The 19,965-nt window shown below is 41.8% G+C and overlaps 1 protein-coding gene across 1 annotated transcript in view; it reads left to right on the top strand.

The window, feature by feature from the left end:
* LOC122401539 (potassium channel subfamily T member 2) overlaps positions 1 to 19,965 on the top strand; it is a 133,711-nt gene that overhangs the window by 67,667 nt on the left and 46,079 nt on the right. The window contains exons 2-4 of the mRNA XM_043403740.1: positions 10,382 to 10,461; positions 14,784 to 14,883; positions 15,961 to 16,159. Coding sequence (XP_043259675.1) covers positions 10,382 to 10,461; positions 14,784 to 14,883; positions 15,961 to 16,159 — 379 coding nt within the window. The remainder of the gene's footprint in view (positions 1 to 10,381; positions 10,462 to 14,783; positions 14,884 to 15,960; positions 16,160 to 19,965) is intronic.

The raw sequence follows: 19,965 nt of genomic DNA, 5'->3' as shown, positions 1-19,965 counted from the left end.
TAATCAGAAGCATCGCAGGTAACCGACAATGGAGCGTTGACCGCAGGATGAGAAAGCAGGGTTGCGTTTGCTAAACTATTTTTGGTATTTTCGAAAGCCTGACGCGCTTCCGAAGTCCAGGCTATCGGGGTCTTGCCCTTTAAATTGCCGGCTAGAAGGTCGTTCAAGGGTGCTTGAAAGCGAGCGGCATCTGGGATAAAACGGCGGTAAAAATTAAGCATTCCCAAGTACTGCCTCAAATCCTTCGCGTTTTTCGGAAGGGGAAATGACTTTATGGCTTGTACCTTGCCGGGCAAAGGTTGAGTGCCGCTTTCATTTACCCGATAGCCTAGAAATTTAACTTCTTCCTGTCCGAACGTGCATTTATTCGGATTAACAACAATGCCATAATCTTTTAATCGTTTAAATAATAATTCTAAATGGCGCAGGTGATCGGCTTGGGATTCTGAGGCGACCAAAATGTCGTCTATATACGCGTAACAAAAATCGAAACCGCGTAAAATTTCGTCGATAAAGCGCTGAAATGTTTGCGCGGCATTTCGTAACCCGAACGACATGTACGGGAATTCAAAAAGCCCGAACGGCGTTGTAATGGCCGTTTTTCCGACGTCTTCCGACGCAACCGGAATCTGATTATAAGCTCGGACGAGATCTATTGTGGAAAATACCTTTTTGCCACTCAGTTGTTGCGCAAAATCCTCAATGTGACGCACGGGGTATCGGTCGGGAATTGTCCGTGCGTTTAACGCTCTATAGTCACCGCAAGGCCTCCAAGCTTCTTCGCCCTTCTTCGGAACCATATGAAGGGGTGCTGACCACGCGCTCTTCGAAGGACAAGCGATGCCCATCTTCACCATCGCGTCGAACTCCTTCTGGGCAGCCCTGAGCCGGTCCGGTGCAAGCCGCCGCGGCTTGCTGGAAACGGGTGGACCAGGGGTTGTCTCGATGTAATGCACCGTTTGGTGCGTAGTCCTCATCGGGGTGCCGCTAGGCCGTGTAAGTTCCGGCATCTGCATCAGGAGCTGGTGGTAAACGGTAGTCCCTGCTACTGTCTTCACCGACGGCGTTTCATCCTCGGCTCGTGTTCCGCGGACCGTTAACGACGTGGTCCGATCGACGAGGCGACGATTGCGGATGTCCACCATAAGATCGAAGTGATCGAGAAAGTCTACCCCGATTATGGGTTTTGTAACATCCGCAACCACGAATCGCCACACGAAATCTCGTCGTAGGCCGAGGTGCAGGTTTAACGACACTGTCCCGTAGGTGTTAATTACACTCCCATTCGCCGCCGCCAGCTGGTACTCCGATCTTTCTCGCAATCCGCCTAGCAGGCGGCGCGGAAAAACGCACAAATCGGCCCCGGTATCCACTAAAAATTCCGTCTTCGAGCTGTTGTCTAAGATGAAGAGGCGGCGTGATGCTGGATTTGTGTCGCTGGCCGCCATCAACGACTCCCCAGGTCGTTTCCCTGATCCGTGGCGTTCCAATTGCACGGTGCAACGCACCTCTGCGCGGCCGGACCGAACCGCCAATGGTACCAGCATTTCCCTTGATGGTCCATTTGTCCTCCCGCGGGCCGCTCTCGCGATCGCGATAGAGATCGTCTGCGGTAGCGCGAGTTTGGATGATTTCGGTGGGTCCACCTGCGACGGGAAGATTGCCCCTGGTCCACCAAGGATTCACGGATGGCAGAAATTTCCTGCCTCAAGGAAAGAGCCAATTGTGACATCTTAATGTTTAACATGGCCTCGATGCTCGGGCCCGGCGGGGGTATTTGGCAGGATGTAGATACGCCCGTAATCGCGGCCTCCGTGACGTGTACCCGCGGTGTCATCGTATCCGCAACAGCGTCTGCCAACTCTGCCACCTTATCCAGCGGGGTGTCCCGCTGCGTGGCTAAAATCACCTGCATATTAGCAGGTAGTCGGCCCATCCAAAGCGTCCGCAATACACCGTCCGAAAAAGCCGTACCGGCCAATCCGTGCAGGTGACGAAGAAATTGGGACGGTTTTCTGTCCCCGATTTCCTCGTGTTCCAATAACCGTCGCGTTTTCTGTTCCTGCGAAGCACTAAGCCGGCGAATAAACTCATTTTTGAGCGTCGTGTACGGATCCGTGGCCGGAGGATTCATGATAATGTCTCTTACTTCCGCGGCGTGTCGCGCACTTAACGCGCCGAGAATGTACCCGAATTTCGTGGTCTCCGACGTTACATTGGATACCTCAAAACTTCTCTCTACCATCGAAAACCACATCTCCGGGTCTCCCGGACAAAACTCGGGTATTCGTACAGCGACGCGATCAACTGCCAACGGCACACTCGCGGATGTCCCTGCGTTAACGTTAGGGTCAGTCATTTTACCAGTCTTAGTCACAAAAAAAAATAGTTTCACCGCACACACACACCGCGCTTACTATTTGTCAGACCGTGTCCTTTTCTTATGTCCTTAACACTATACACTTATTTCTCTACACTAACTAATATTGTCCGTATACAAAAAATGTCCAAATTTTCTTAAAAAAACTTTACTTGCGCGGCGAGATCACGTCGGGGTCACCAATGTGGGATCGGGAAGATAATGACTCCGCTCTGTTCCGTTCCGCACAATTTTATTGTTGCTGTCGTACAACGACGTGACTCGTGGTGCGGGTTACGCTCGACTCTCTGGTACGATCATCGCCACCGCACCAAGAGGCCTTCAAAAACAAAAGACGGTCAGAGACGACGACAACGGCTTTTCGGCTCACGCGGCTCTGGTCGTCTCGTGTGCAACCATCGTCTCGTGTGCAACCATCGTCTCGTGTGCAACCATCGTCTCGTGTGCAACCATACATTGTAGCGGCTTCGAACGGCTAAGGCGTATGTGGCGCCTTGGCCGCCACAGAACCATTACCAAAGAAATTGAACGCACAAAACGACGGGAAAATGTAATTCCAGAATGTTTGTTTGGAAAGTTTTGATGTTCAGAAATTCGCTCGGAGGCTCGAATTGGAACTTTCTTCGAAAGGCTGTGGCCCATTTTGCGCGTTCAGGGCGTCGATAGGTCTTGGTACGTTATGCGGCGTAGAGAACAGAGGCAAACAAACAGTGACAGACGTAGAGATAGGAAGCAGGAAAACGAAGAGAGTGGGCGAGAGACGGGAACGTTCCCTTCAATTTATATAGATTGCCCCGAGTGGCGTTTCGAGTTCAAGTAACGAGGTACAATTCTGCGGCCGGACGAGTATTTCCTTCCTGAAGTGGAAAATCCATTATGCGGTCAGCCCTACAGCCGGACGAAGGGAAAGTGGATGATACGTGGACAGACAAACGGACGCTGTATATACAAGAATCCAGCTATGCAATGTTTTAATGTTGATATAGATGGATAGAAATGATTATTTCCGCCGGGAACGCCGCGTCCTTCGTTTTGATTGGATTTTGGAACTAACGAGCAAAATTCGCGTGGCGATCATACACGACGGAATATAATAACCTTCAATATTTCGATATTATCCGCGGCGTTGCCTCTGTCGGAATCAAATGTTATATCTATCTATGTGTCAAAAGAGTATTTAAATTTCAACAATTTACGTCGAACTTGTTCTCTTAAAATTGTTTGCAAATAAAAATCGAGTGACGCGAGATTCAGCGATCTTGCGAGCTGTAGTATCGCTGATTCTATTTTTGCATAACATTTTCGTCTCTTTTTTATTCAGAGAACCCACTGACATAGTTTCGAATTGGGAACACTGTATATGTTGTTAACGTTCTCATGACATTATACAAGTGCACTTAGATTCCGTGTATCCTGTACAGACGTTGCACAAAAGGATATTACTGTTGAATAAACATTATTCAATAATACACGCGAAAAAGTCATTTGAAAGCTATAAGAAAATGTTTTATATCAATGTAAAACGAACATTCAGAAAGTTGAACATCAAATAACCACGATCGCTTTTAGTCTGAGAACAGTGGACTCTCGTGTTACCTTTTGTTATCAGTTTTTATTATGAGCTTCAATTACCGTTCCGATTGCATAACCATCCACGATCGAAGTTAAGCTTGTTCTTCAGGTCTGTAATAATTTATTCTGACGTGGTTTGACGTTCACGGTGCACGTGAATTCCATTTTGTAGAAACGGTCCGCGAAACACGATCATTTTACGGATTCCCGAGTAACAGGTCCCAGAACTCGTTACCGCGAATCGACCTTCTGACTCGAATCGAAAGAGGAGCATGGTCATTAATTTCGTTAAAACGAAAAAGTTTCCCCTTTCGTTTGATTGCTGTAATTTTCTACCCGCTAATAGTCGCGTCTCCAGTGTCGTTCCTTGGAGACTGCTGACAAACTGCTTTCCAAAATTATTTTACATTAAACGGTTACGTTCCTGGTAATATTCTGTACTTCTATTTCTGGGAACCGTCGTCCCCAATTTTTCAGGAAAGATTCGGTATATGACATATAAATTTCGAATTTTCCAAAAATAGATCGATAAGTTTAGACGGTACGAATATTAACTTGATAAAGTTAAAGCGTTAAACACCAAAGTATGCAGTTTTCGATCGAAGTACAGCGATCGATACGAATATTCGTTTGTAAATATCTGAGTTAAGAGATATCGCTATTCACGAACTCCATGTGCTTCAGCTTATAGTCGAAAGGACTGATGCAATCAATGGTTTCATCGAGCTTCAGTGTTCATCCATATGTGCAAATTAATCGTATCGGCTTTGGTTTGTATTAGTTTGGAACTGTCCATTTACACCGGCGATACCAACGTTCTCGATTATGTAATCGCATCTCGCATGGTTTTCGACTGGCAAATTTCTGGTATGCGTGACATCGCGTGCAGATTGCGCTGTAACCTAACTGTTGTAAAATTTACCTCCTATCAGGCGTAGGAAATGCTAACGCCAGATTGCTATTGTTCCGACAAGAAAACCACATGCATTTGTTTGACTCTTCGCCGCCTACGTTCCCTAAACTGGTGAGGGGAATCGATCCAGGAGAATTTAAAAGAAAAGGATAGATATTTTAAATCAATTATCTAGATTAACGTAAATAACTTTTTATTAATATTAAACAATTTTATACAAAATGTGACGTTTCACGAGCACGTAAAATTCCACGCAATTTACAAAGTTAAAAGTGCTGTCACATGACGTTTATCATATATCATATGTCACATGTTTGAAACTCAAAGCTGACTGAAAACGTCACGAAATATATTTCGTCGTTCGTTTAAATATAAAATGGCGAATCAAAGTCAAACTCCAAAGCGTACTCCTCTTATGCAAATTTAAATTGGATACGATCAGAACGATTAATTACGCATACAGGTTCTTTTCCATACCAGCATGGCAATAATCCATACTGTGGTTTATGGTTCCCACCATTATTATTTGATAACGGTGGTAAAATATTAACAGCATTTCTGACACAAGGAATAATTTTTTTCTTTTCTGATACACATGCATACAGATTTCTGGTGTACTGATATTAATATTTTTTTTTTTGCCCATTATGGTGGTTTATTTTTTTATTGGTGCTATTTATTTTTATTCTATTTGGTTGATAAGCAAATAGTCGATGTTATTCTTTTCTACCAATATTAATTAAAACCACATGATTAGTATAAAAGATTCTCCAACAAGAAAATCCCAAAACACCCTCCACTTTTCGATCCCACGAGACGCGAAAGTGCACCCGACCGAAAGCCACGTTCGCAGGGAAAGGAGTCGAAGGAACAGCGTGTGACGTTTCTTGTCGCAGAATGATGAATTGCTTCATTCAGGACCAACAAACCTGTCCGGATACTTCGAGTCTCCTATTTACATGTTTAAAAAAGCCGCTGGTAAAAAGCCAATATACTCGTACAAGTAATACTTTCATAGTTTCACGCCGTCGGCACCAAGAATCTTATCTTAGTCGGCTTATCAAGCTTCTTGTTTGTCCGCGTGGCAAAAAGTCACGGCAGTGACGCGAGGAGGCTCGATAAATCGAGTCGACGACGAAGGAACAAGCGTACGCGGCGAAACGTACACGACAGAAACGTCGGAAAAACTGAAGCCGCGAATCGATCACGGGTCCGCTGACACGTTAAGGCCTCCTCTGGCGATATCGCTCATGACTGGGCTAATCGAATTTTCGTTTGCATGCCCGATGCGCCGAGCGAACGCAATCTGGCCGAAAGTTTCGAAGGCAAAGACGAGCTCGTGGCGGCGGCACGTTTTCATTTTCCGGGCGTCTCGCGGCGCTCGTTTCGTGTTCCATTCCTGGCATATTTCGCCGCAAACCGACACACCCATCCCCCAGCGAATTCGAGCTTCTATCGGAACACATCCACTGTAATTAGACGCGAATAGCACGGTGGCTCGTCTTGACACTTTGCACAACACGGAACAGTCGACGACTGTTAATTAGTCCGAACGCAAAGGTTGACCGCTGCGTCGATGACGCAATGATGACGTATAATTGTGCGTCGAATTGTTCGAACCCCACGTAGTTGACCACGGACCCTTGTTTACATGATCCTGCAAATGTTGAGCTTAGGCGAGAACTACACTGTTTGAGACCGTAACTGTTGCTGTGCACCATTCAAATTGAATTCAATATACGCTTCCGCAATTATTTTTGCATTTCGGGACAGGGTGGAATGTTTTAATTGATCGTATAAAATCCTGAATTCGAGGTAATTATACAACATTGTAGCGACAATGTATCCGTTATAATAAATAATAATTATCCGTTATTATTCGTATATAACAATTTATCTGTAGCCACCAAAAAATGATTGCAATTGACTCCCGTAACCAAAAATAATTTTAGAACTATTTGAAAAATTTTTTTTCGTCGGAAAAACTTTAGGCCTGTCGATTTTTCTTAAAAATTCGTTTTCGATTTTTAGTCATTTTGTTTGACGCCCTCCAGAAAAGTTGGCTAATACTTTCCTGAAGGTACCCATGAGCTCTACTTCAGAAAAAAGTGTCATTGAAATATATTCACTATTATAGGAGTTATGGCTGTTTGAACATTGGATCATTTTTATGGAGTTTTTCTCACTTTACGGGGTCAAGGAACAACTTTTCCAACATTATTAAAATTTCTACATATTCTTCATCAAAATACGCGTCTTTTGCATTTTCAAACATTGAATTCGTCCAATCCGTTCAGAAGTTATGATGTTTTAAACATACGCATGAAATTTCAGGGAAACATATCAATGGTATGGTCAGACATGAAATTTTCGGTAATGAATTTTTTTCTCAAAACTGCGTAGGATTTCGGGGGTATGTTTGTTCATCAAAAAATGATTGTAATTGACCCCCGCAACCAAAAATAATTTTTCCAAAGCGATTTGAAATTCTTCAATTTTGTCGGAAAGTTACCGGTACCACCAGAGATGTTTCCGTTTCACGCTTATTTTTATGTCACATTAAACTTTCTTTTTATATCATAAACCGTACTATTTGATAATTCTTATTACATCACACACGTTGCAATGTAATATATCAAAATATTAAAGCGCTTCGTCGAAGTGTATCACACGGCATCTCAATTTCTCCGTAAGGTCTCGCGAACGGAGTGTTTAAGAAACAGAATTATGAATAATTCTGCCACAGAACATTCATATATTCAAATCCTTCGCCAGCTAAACGATGCACAACGTCTCTCAGGGGTGTCTCGTGTTACAGTGGGATTACCTCTACGAAATCTCGAAAGTAGCGAGTAAGTCAAGCCCTCGTAGTAATCCCGCCATCCTTGACACCTTCGGGAGTTCGACACGGTTACCGGCGCTTTTCGTAGCAACTTTTACGTGGCCACGGTGCAAAGTCAACACCCTGTGAACCTCCGCCGACAACTGTTTCCGGGCTCAAAGATTTCCGAGCATCCCCGGGACCGACGATGACTCGACGAAACGTTTCGTACGGCGGTCTACCGTAAGTCAGGCTCTCTCGTGACGTTATCTGGGTCAAAGAACCAGTTCAACAACTCGAAACGACCGCGTACGACAAGACCGTCTGTCGACGCCGGTCCGATGTCGTCACGCGACGCTATTCTCGACGAAGCTGACGCGTTATCCGCCGGTATAAATAGCCACAGCCGGTCTACGATCGACTACGGAACGATGACCGTTCAATGGAATCGGTCTCGGCGCTGGGATGCTCGCAGTTAAAACGATCACGACATAATAGTTAGAACACCGGGTCTAACTATCGAATGGTAATCGAAGGCCCCCGACTTGATAATGAGAACGTCAGTCCGCGAGGAGACTTCCGTGCGTAACGTTTTATGCAAATACCAGCTACGATCCGATTGCTACGCGATCTTTTCGTTCGCGGCTAATGGAACGAGTCGAAGAGGAATTGTAAACTCCCGTCTGGTCTAAATGGAACTGGAAAAGTTAGTGTTCCGTCTGAATTTACGGAGCCGTTAGAACGCTCGCGGATAACACTAAACTCGATCCCCGATCCTTTGGTCTCGCGATTAATGGAACGTATCGCGGATGGGACGGTGAAACGGAATTGCGAAAGTTAGTGTTCCGCGTGGAATTATGAGTTGTTTGATTACATTCGCGGACGACACTAAAATAGACTCACGATCCTTTGATTCGCGATTAATGAAACGGCTCTGAGAGTGGGGAGGCTGGAATGGAATTGGAAAAGTTAGTGTTCCGTTCGGAATTATAATTCGTTATAATGTTCACGGTCCACGGACGGCATTAAATCAAATTCATAATCCTTTGATTCGCGGCTAATGGAACGAATTTGAGAAGATGGGATTGAAATGAGATTGAAAAAAGTTAGTGTCTGTCTGGAATTGTAAGTCGGAATATTCACGAACGATTCACGAGTGTGATTTGGTGTTTTGAGATGTCAAATGTAGCTTGTGTTGGAGGAATTGTTGATCTTAAGAGACGATCTAGGTCCTGGTTTGCTCTTGAGAAAAAATTAGTTTCCCCTTTGGAATTGTGTTTTTTTTAAAAGACATTCGCCTGTGTGCTTTTATTTTTAACGCGTAAAGAAAAATTCGGCTGGCCAGCAATTTCATTTGCGAATTAGAGCAGTTCAAAGTAGGTAATTTGTAGCAATTCTCAAGGAACGTAGACCTCGAGAGAGGTTAATTCAGCATCTCTGTGCGCTTGCCCTCTCAAGTTCGTGTATACGATCATGCGTGGGCGCGTAAGGGTTAGATTTAGAGTGTGTAGTGTCCCCAAAACTTTGTCCCTTGAAAGAGAAACAAGACATGCGTGGAGCCTATTATAGCTGGAGACCCAGAGAAAGTAGAATGCAAAATTAAAACATGCAAAACTATTACATTCGGTGAACCGAATGCGTCCGTGACCTAAAATGTTAACAATCTTTTAAAACGCTAGTTACGATTTATAACCCATTGTTTGGTTTTATTATGTTGGATAGTCGTGTGAAATATGTGGAATGTTCCAGATTTGTAGAAAATGTGAGAAATGGAGATGCGCGCGAGGGAAGGTTGTGGGAAAGGAAATAAATAAAGGAAATATCTAAGAATAGGGCGCAGTGGGACTTTCGGGGAAGCGAAGGGTCTCCTAATATATGGTCGTGACCCTAAACGTTGAAGAGGTATCTGGAGTATTCGACGTTAACGCGTAGTTGACAATAACCGTGGCTCGTGAATGTTCATATCAAGTGAAAGTGAATTATATTTTAATTTCATAATAATTTCGTGAAATTAAAAGATAAATGGAATGAAAATTAAAGTACGTGTTAATAATTTAAATATATTTACAAAATTTCTTAAAGCTGTCATTCTAAAATGGGTAAAATAGGGATAATAAATACTCCTTGTGGTTTCGTTCAAATTTGTGGGACTGTAAAGGGATCCAGAAACCACAAAGTTTGAGAACCGCTGTTCCGGGGGAATACCTTCCGTAACGTAAACTTAACCACATCGTTACAAATCTCTACCACAAACTTCCAGTACACGTACATCACTCGTCTTACTATGGTATATAAGTTTCTCGAGATTGAATAGCTAGTCAAATTTGATCTTGCGCCAGACAATTTGTACCGAACGACTTGTCATTATTCCAACTTTGGCCCCATCAGATTTGTTCGATTATAACCTTCGGTTCAATTGTCCATTCAAAGTAATCACTCACTATCGAACATTTTGGAAGACGGGTCACGACGTCACGATTAAATTATATATCATTACTCTACTTAAACCGAACGTTTCTCAACAAATTTGTAACCGAAGCAACGATGATCGATTTTAAGTCAGATCCAGATCGAAATATTTTTACTTTACTGCAATATATTCGTATTGAATTTTCTTTCAATATCTGAAATTACTTTTCAGACAAATATTTTAATAAACGAACCGATATTTATAACATTTTCTTGTTGATTTCAGAGTTCGTGTCGAATATTACGTGAACGAGAACACGTTCAAGGAACGACTTCAACTGTACTTCATTAAGAATCAACGTTCGAGTAAGTAATTTTTATAAATTTCGTATATCCAGCAGATTTCGACCAACCAGAAAACGTCTATTTTCTCCATTATTTTTCCTGCATATAGTATTTCTAAAGCTAGATTTTAATATCATTCGCGTCTCAAATATCGTTTTAGAATTTGTAAAATTCATATTTCAAAAATGGTCTAGATTCCAACGAGAGTTAAAATATAATCGTGGATCTTATTTCGACCCAACTTATTTATAGACTTCCAAACAGTCGTCGAATGTATCAATAGATTGTGCACGCAATACTATACAATAGTATGTCAGTGGCGTCATTCGCAGGCAACGCCAGATTTTTCCGTTATGTCGTTACAATACAAATACGTTCGTCGAATTTGTGTCAAACTGTACATCCTGTAGTTTCGAGCGCGGTGCCATGTGGTCTGTTAAAAATTGATCGATCACAGACTCTCCATCGATAAAGTACTTTTCGAAAATGTCTCGTCAAGATTTTTAGCACGGATGTCAAAATCATTTATTTGCCATCGGTTCAAACATTTTTCGATATTTGTTTCACAGCTGAAAATTCTTCTATTTGCTGGAGTACTATTGACGTGATGACTGGATCAAATATCTGCGCGAGTAATTTTTCCTCGACACGCAGCAATGCAATTATCCGGTGTAAAGATACGTTTGCATCGATCAGAAGTTTATAGTTTTTTTATTTGAAAATAAAATAAATTGCGATTGTTTTAAAGCTCGGCCTTAAAATTGTCACACAAATATGTATGATTAGAAATAAAACTAAAGAGAATGTAGAATAAAATTTACAGCGGAATTCAATTTCTTTTCGCTGTTATAATTAATCATGTTTGGATTTTTGGAACGGTGTATATATTTTCGTATTTCAATGATTTAAGTTGTATTTGACATTAGAAACAACTCGAATCAACTGTATAGCGATTCTATATTAAGAGAGTACGACTTAAACATGGACGTAAGTAGAAACTGTGATCAATGGTCAGACGCGCCAGACAAATCGCATTCAGTAGCGCGCGTATCCAACAAGTTCTCAAATTCAATTATCTCGAAAACAAAACCTCGAATGTTATTTTTTATTTATTTATTTTCAAATATGGAAGCATTTGCCCGTTCGTATCAGTTTACACGCAAGTGTGTTCGTGCAGTCTGTTCCTAGTGTTGTTCATTTTTTGAACGCTGTGGCGTTCTACATGCTCGATATTGATCACTTCACCTTTTGCACTATCCGTAACAAAATCTCGAACTGGTCCATTTCAATAGATTTTATTTTTGATATAAATTGTATAAATTTGATATACTGTCGGATACTATATTTTCTCGGTTTTAATTTGTACAAATCTTCGAACAAATTTATAAATACCGCAATATATTGAACTTTTTAAACTATATTTTCACGATTACTCTGCCGACGCTTGTGTTCTTCGAAGCATTTTCGCATCACAGAGGCGCATTATCGTTAAATTGATCGAAACATCGTCGACGCGGCTATCAATTGACGCCGTCGAGCCATCGAATTATTTCGTTACATAAATATCAACGCGAGATTACCATGGTCCTGTGAAGCGAAGTCTCGATGATTGTCGCGGGAAAAGATCGTTTATTCTTTATCGACGTCTGCCCGTTCGCCGAGATTGTCAAGCTTTTGTTCGCGAAACAGTTCACGGCACCGGAAATTCCTTTCCGTGACAAGTTACTCGTTGCATGCCAGTAACGTAATTTCGGTGATCGCTGTGATATCATAACACGAGCAACCATGTGGATGTCCGCCAGCAAGGTATAATCTTTTGAAGCTGGTGGCAGCAGCCGATAACGGATGTCGTGCCGATACCAGCCTCGATCCTTGCGTATCCGCCTCCGCATCTCCACGTCGAAACGGGTGAGATCGATGCCTCGTAACGCTACGAGGAAACGATTAAAATAGCCTGTTCCCTCTTGTTGGATGTCGATAACCTTCAACACACATTTCATCCCCGTGACAAATTCGTTCTCCGGATTTTCTCGAAACTTCGTCCCGTCAGTACACGCGACACGTTCCCGTAAGAGGTATTTCATGAAATTGACGCACGAACCGATAGGTGTTACGTACAAGACGGTACTTTTCGCGATAAAAATAATAATTGGTTCGACAGATTCCACGTAACCATCTGAGGGGGCTGGAGGTTCAAATGGCAACCAACGAATCTACCCCAACAATTATTAAACAGTTTATTTTCGCGGTGTCGGGGGTGTAGCCACACGTAGGTAAAAATTGTTATCAAAACTGGCAAGGCGACAACGTCTTAACCAGACAGAGGTCTAAAATAGACTGGGGGCCGTCTATGACAGACTGGGCTCTTTCTTTGTAACGTCCCTTCAATATATACAATTCTTACCCTAATAGCAAAGGTAGAGAAAAAGAGACAGGACAGAAAGACGGAAAAACGAAACTGGAAAATATTCAGCGTAGGAAAAGTTTAGCGAAAGAGAGTCATAAAAGTCAAGAGGCTCGCCGGACCCGGATCAGGGTGGTCCGAGGCCCAGGCGAAACCTTGAAGGAAAACAGACGCCTCGCACGGCTCTGGCCGCCAAGTGTTTAACAGGACGACCAGGCTCGCACGAGACCCTGGGAAAATGGAAAAATAGAAAGCTTAAAACTATCCTTACATTCCATTCCCATTCATACTCTGGCAAGGGCGTAGTGGCTATACAATCTATCAAACCTTTACTAATCCCGCAATTTAAATTAAATCGGTCCAGAAGTTGTCAGCGTTTCTTTCACGCAATTATTTGGATATTTTATCTTAACGCGAATGGAAGCAAGTTGCGAATAAGAGATTTTTGTTTATAACGATTACGATCGATTATTTATCCAATAATAATTTCACGTATTATTCGTATTGCAACACCACACGTGACGATAAAATAATTTTATTTTGCTCGCGTTGAGCGTTAGTCGCGCGCGAATATAATGCTCCATTCCTAATGGCTTCTGAAAGGAAATCTAGCGCAGTTTCCGCGTTTGTTGGACACTTTATTTGCATTTTTGTTCCGCGAGCATGCATATAGAACGACTTGACCTTTCGTTTCGCTCGGATAAAGCAGCGAAAACATTTGTAACCCGAAAGTTTTGAATTCCTTGTATAGTATTCTTCGTCGAAGTATATGTATGGCAGTCGTTTTATTCCTGTAATATGACGCTCCACCGACGTATATCCTAATTCAAGCTGATAAAGTTACTCTGATAAAAGCTTACTTCGGTCTTGGCCGCCTATATTTGTTCTCTCGTTTTCTACCTCGTTGGCGAGAACACCCTTTTTGCTTCGCTTCTGATCATCTTGGTATTCGATTACACTGATGCTGTTCGCTAATCTTCTCCGAGCGAAGAATCTTGCATTCGCGTACAACCGGTACAAAATGCCTGCTTAAAACACCCTTATAGAGTAGTTAAACAAGATCATATTACACGTCTGTTTGAACAATCTAATTGATTAAATGTGAAACAAAGGTACTTCATCTTCGAATAAACTTGTTAGCAGTCTGTTACGTAAAATATTCTACTGGATGTAGTGTGTAATACTGCCACTGGTACCGTAGTATTTCTATATTATTTAATTCCTTTCTATTATTGCAATGTACGAAGTCCAATATCAAAATTAATGTAGGAATGGTATACTCGATACGTCAGTGATTAAAAATTGAAATATCTGTCTGCTCCTAAAATAATCCATTATAAATTGACCCAGAGAAATTATACAATTGCTTCTGTAATCAAAAAAATATTATATATTTAACTATGAAAATTTGTTATAATTAAATTACGACGTCTCCGAACTTTACATGATGCAGTAACGTTAATAAAGAAGCTACATAAAATAAATTCTTCTAATTAAACATTTTTAAAAATTTCATTGTAAATTGCTCCACGCTCTGAAACGCGAGACTCTTTACGATGAAATACGCTAATTGAAGAATTCGCGAACAGTGTTTACTTTCATCGTGAACGTTTCGGTCATTGTGTTACAGTCCTTCTCGATATGAAGCCGCGTAAAAGCTACCATAGTTAAAGATATTTAATTACAAAAGTACGTTATAGCGAAGCTGGGAGAACTCTGTACACGTTGATATTGAATAATGTTACTCAAGTACAAGTAATAAAATAGCAGTTCAAAGTATTCTCGAATTACGTAATTAATTGTTTCGTTGCCTAGATCTGCAATCAACGATAAAATAAATATATTTAAATTACATTATATTTATCAGAGAAGATAGAAAGTAATTATTTGAAAAGACATTACTCGGTTATTTACTTGTAACGAAATGTTTTTGTTTCAGGTCTAAGGATACGATTGGCAAATCTGTTTTTTAAGCTGCTAACATGCTTCTTATACATATTCAGAGTCATCACCGACAACGATCCAACTTATGCAACGTGGTGAGTTGCATGATACAGTTAAAGTTACTTAATAATTTCCAAAAATACAGAATTTTTCCCACTTTTTCTTCATCACTATAGGTATTAACCATAAGAATCCATTTTGTTATTTTCATAATAGTTCCTTATAACTGCCTTGGAACAAATCCCAACGTTTCTTTAAATTACTTACGAAGTAAAAACCATCCAGTGTATTATTTCTTTCGACCAATAGTGTACAATCGTGCTGCTTTGGCGAAATATTGTTGCAAGCTATTATTAAAAAATCGTTTTCCAAAAGCGAACGCGTAACTTTTATTATCGCGATCTTCCTACTGTTTTATCAGGGACGTTTCACAACGACGCAACGGCCCTGGAAGAATTCCTTCGCGGGGTAAAGGAACCCATTTCGGCTCGCGATTTGAACCCAACGTTTATGCAAGGTTACGATGTTTTGTAGAACGAGGGTCGTGGCTGAAAATAAAACCGAGATAAGACTTTGCAACTGAAACGGTATTGCGTTTTCCTGCCGCGAGTCTCTAAGAGCCGCGATACTCCTTAAGCGCTAAGGTTTCTAGAGCTCTTCCTCCGCGTCTCATCTATCCCTCCAGGTCCTTTCTCTTTTCCTTTCCGTTTCTATATTGTCTCTTGTCTCCTATACTATTCAAATTACTGTCTCCGTGAGTGCAATATTTGTCTATGCCCTTTTTCTATTCTGTTTCTTATATTTTTTCGTCGTATCTACATACATTCGCCTTCCGTTTGTTCCATTAGATTAAAGTAAATTTTTCACAAGCTCGATACACGGCTTGAAAATAAATAAATCGAATTTCGAAAACTCGAAGAATCCGGTGGATCAATTAGATCAAATTCCGCGGTAATGACGTTCGATTAACGACTTTTCAAAGTTCGCGTCGCGGTCGATTAAACGCGATTAGAAAGTTTTCGCTTTTCGAAATCCTCGACGTTGGCACTTTTAAAAATTTTTCGCAGCGACTCGGACTTCCCCTGAAACTTTACACGAAGCTTTTAAAAATTTTTCCCCGGATCTGTAGTTCGCGGAACTTTATTAGCCGCTTTTAAAAATCCTTTTTCCAGTTATGGTTGCACGCCCGGCAACAAAACCGAGTTCCTCGCGTCTCAGAACCTCACGGAGGAAGAATTTCAGGAGCACCCGACCATCAACTGGGACGCGATTTTATGGGTGAGAAGGCCCTTGGAATTGTGGGTCGTCCAGGTGATCCTGGCAATAGTATCGCTTTCGGAAGCCCTGCTGCTCGCCTATTTAGGTTACAAGGTACGCATCCTTTCATCCTTAGAAATTTTTATTTCGTGCATAATGCTCGATCGTTCGGCTACGACGGCCGTTTAAATTTCCCGCTCGGGCTGCCTCGCTCCCTCCCTCGCTACCCTTTATTGCCGCACGGAAACGTGGAACGAATAAAACGGGAACAATACCTAAACACTTGCTGCTCTTAATTATTCATTGTTAGCCGCCGGGCTCTTCGAATTGCTCGCGCAACAAGAAAACAAACAAGTTTTTTATCCGACGCGGTAAATTACTGTTCTGCCCGTCTATAATTAAGGCGTACGGGTTTCATTAATTCCCGAAAGGTCGAAACGACTCGCAGCATTCGATGATTTAACGAGTTACCTCCGTTCAAACAATCGACGCACGCGAATTTCAGAAAACATTCGTTCTACAATTTTTTTATCAAGCGCTAATTTCAAAAAGATTGGCCAGTAATATGTCTTTCTACGTATAAAAATGTCGACGATCGACATATTAAATTTAATTGCGGAAGTTTGTCGGAGAGAACGAGAGCGGGAACGTTTGAAATTTTTTGGCGAACGCGGGCATCGCGTTACGTTTGAAGTATGCGGCGTCGTCCTTGGTAAACTCGATTTTCATCGAAACTTTTCCGCGCGACAATAAAGCGGCGACTTATTTCACGTATCAACGTTTTGAATACCTCGCTGTGCATCCTTCGACGTGCGTTTCTTTCCTTTTTACATCGCTCGTCGCTTTCTGCATGAACGCTCCCGCCCGCCTAATCGCTGGACATTCTCTCGGTCGATAAATGAAACAGGATACGGATGCTGAAAGTTCGCGTCGGTACAATGCGCGTAACGGGGTCAGAAACTCGCCAAGGCTGGCTGTGAAAGCTTTTCCGACGCTGCAGCCAATCTGCTGGCTTCGCCGGGAACCCTTTTACTTTGCCTGGCGAATTATAATTTTTCTTTTTCCGCCGCGTCTGGCGAAAATTTACAAGGAGTACTCGCGATGACGGGGAACGTTCTCGGTGTAATTTTGTCGGAGGTGCAAAGAATCTCGATTCTAATTCAATGACAGTTTTTCGAACCGGCTGCAACTTTTAACGAGCGAAATATATCGAATTAAAATAGCATTTTATTTTTTTTGTTGATCATTCGACTACGGAGTCAATTTTAACCCAGAATCGAAGGAATTCTTTTTTTTTAATTTAGCGATGGTTTACAAAAAACTTTAATCTACATTTTCGATTTATTTCTTTACGAAGAATCAATTTAGTTCCTTGACAATGTTCCTCCGGGCGAAGTAACATTTCTTTCGACGTTGTGGAAATTATTTATTAGCAAATCTGGCGTACTCTCGGCGCGTTGATGTCAGAGTTAAACTCGAAGCAAAATGTAGCAAACCAAGAGACGCGGAATCGATCGAAATCTGTGACGAAAACGTTAACGATTTCGCCGAGGGAACGCGAGACAAATATTTAGCTATTTGTTTTAAGGACGACTCGATTGATTTTGATTCGCAACGTAAATCGTAAAATTTCTGCTGGATTTCCATGAACCTTTCCCGTCCGTGTTTGCGCGATCCGTAAACGCTTGGCTGCTTTCTCGCTCGGCTTCTTCGTCGTTCTGCAGTTTCGTCGTGATTTTTTACAGATTCAATGAACACATGACGGAACACGCGACTTAAATGAATCTTGCGGAGAAACGGAGCGCGTTGTCGAAATCGTGCGCGAAACTTCGCGACGGTCCCGAGGTACAGGACCGATGCAATTTCGCCCCGGTGTTGCAAAAAAAAAAAAACGAAAAATTTTACCAACTTTCGGCCGACTTGTAGGTAGTCAGAAAACATGCCGAGCTCTATTCGAAAGTTTTTCTCGTTTCGCCTTGAAAAGTAAACCGGAAAATCTCGAGAAGTCTTACGATGGGACCGCGGGGAAGTTCGTCTCGCTTAGTTCACGTAATTTCCAATTTCATCTCTGGCCTCGAATCTTTGTTAAAAAATGAACGACATCGGGTATCCCGCGCTGGCATGGATTTGTTCGTCGAAACGTCAAAAATATTTAATGTTTATAGCCGCGAAACCAACATCAAGGTGTTAATTTAAACCTCTGCGTTGGTTCGTCGTTCTTGTAACATAATCACGTGCAATTTTAATCTTCATAACGTCTATTAATTTTAACTGCAAACCATGTGTCACTTCCGTCACGCGTCTGCTTACATAAATACAAATTATTCGCTCCCAATGTACAGTATTGTCTTTCAGATTACGGGGTCTGCGGTTTTGTGTATATTTTATATATTTTTCATTGCATAAATCTGAAGATAACCCAAATGAAAAAGTTTGAAATAAAATATACGAACTGTCGCAAACCGCATCAAGAATTCTATTTTAATGCTTCGTTCGAGACACGAAATATATAAAAGTTAAAATAACGCGTGTTTCGGAAATGCATAGACGACTCGCGGAACGTTCAAAATATATATGTATTGAAAATTTGGCTAATTCGCGTGAACGGTGTATCGTTACATGGACACTCCCAGCGGCTGTAAAATTATTATTCAGCGGTGTCAGACTTTAACAAGCCCGGTTGCTTTCCACGTGCACGATCCCCAGATAGGATCTGCAACGCCATGTAGCCTGGTGTAGCACGCTATTCGCTAATCGAGCATTCCGGCGACCCGATTCGTCACGTTGTAACAACCGACAAACTGGATAACGTTACGTTGATAACGTATACGCGTGATAATCGAAGTCTCTCTCGGCCAGTATGCTTCCGTGGTAAAATTTTCGATCTGCCATTGGCGAGTGCGCCGTTAATCCGACGCGAGCCCGTGAAACTTCATAAAATCGTCGCGCGAGATTAGAAATCGATCAAACAATCCCCCGTACACTTTTCCACCACTTTCTCGCCTTATCGTCTCGCGGTTATGGCCACCTTTTCATGGTTCGACGAAGTCACCGCTATTATTGCCGTTATTGTCATTATCGCTATTGTTATAACTAACTATAACTCGGTGCATTCATCGTTATCGCCGCGTGTTATTGTCCCAACATCGGGTTTATCGTCTTCCGGACCGATTCGACGAATAGGGAACGTATTCGAGACAAATTTAAACAAATAAAATAGCAATCGTCCACGGATCCAATTTATCGATGTTTGTTTTAGGGAATGTCAATTTGAATAAATCTGAGTCGTCGAAAATTTTCATTCAAGCAAATTTTGTTCAACGTGGACAATTAAGTCTACAATATTAATCTTCTTAACGCTATACTTGAGTATTTGATACTTAAACGCTGCTGCTAATAAGTAACATGGTTGCTCGAAACACGTTTCGGGCTGTTACTGAATGGGCCCTATTTTTTTTAATTGTTAAATGATTCATTTGAAATTGAAATTCTTCGGTGAAAGCCAGGTCACGTGACGTGATACGTACGAGGTATGGATCTGATAATTCGGGAGAGGTCGTACCTTATTAACTTAAGTGTCTTTAGTATTGAGTTATGCGGATAGAGGAACTTCGATAGCATGACTGGTATTACGTGATCGTTTTATTACGATCGTGCTTCATAACATCCATGTACTCTCTGGTACGTGGTCCAATAGCGATGGAATCTTTAATATGCTCCATGACTGGTGGATGTTTAATGTTTGTACAGGTCCTTGAATTATTAGTATTGAATTCTACGAATTTACACGTGCTACGGATTTCCGTCCAAAATTTTTGCATTTTCGAACGAACATCCGAGAACCACTCAAACCAGACTACTTTAGATTTCTAATGAAATAGTTTAGAGTAAAATCAAATGGTCGTTCCAGACTATATTCA

Source organism: Colletes gigas, unplaced genomic scaffold, assembly GCF_013123115.1.
Source record: "Colletes gigas isolate AHSC1104 unplaced genomic scaffold, ASM1312311v1 Colletes_gigas_Sc00025, whole genome shotgun sequence".
In the NCBI taxonomy this organism is placed as follows: domain Eukaryota; kingdom Metazoa; phylum Arthropoda; class Insecta; order Hymenoptera; family Colletidae; genus Colletes; species Colletes gigas.
Note: the sequence above shows the minus strand (reverse complement) of the source record. Positions and strands in the feature narration are given on the sequence as shown.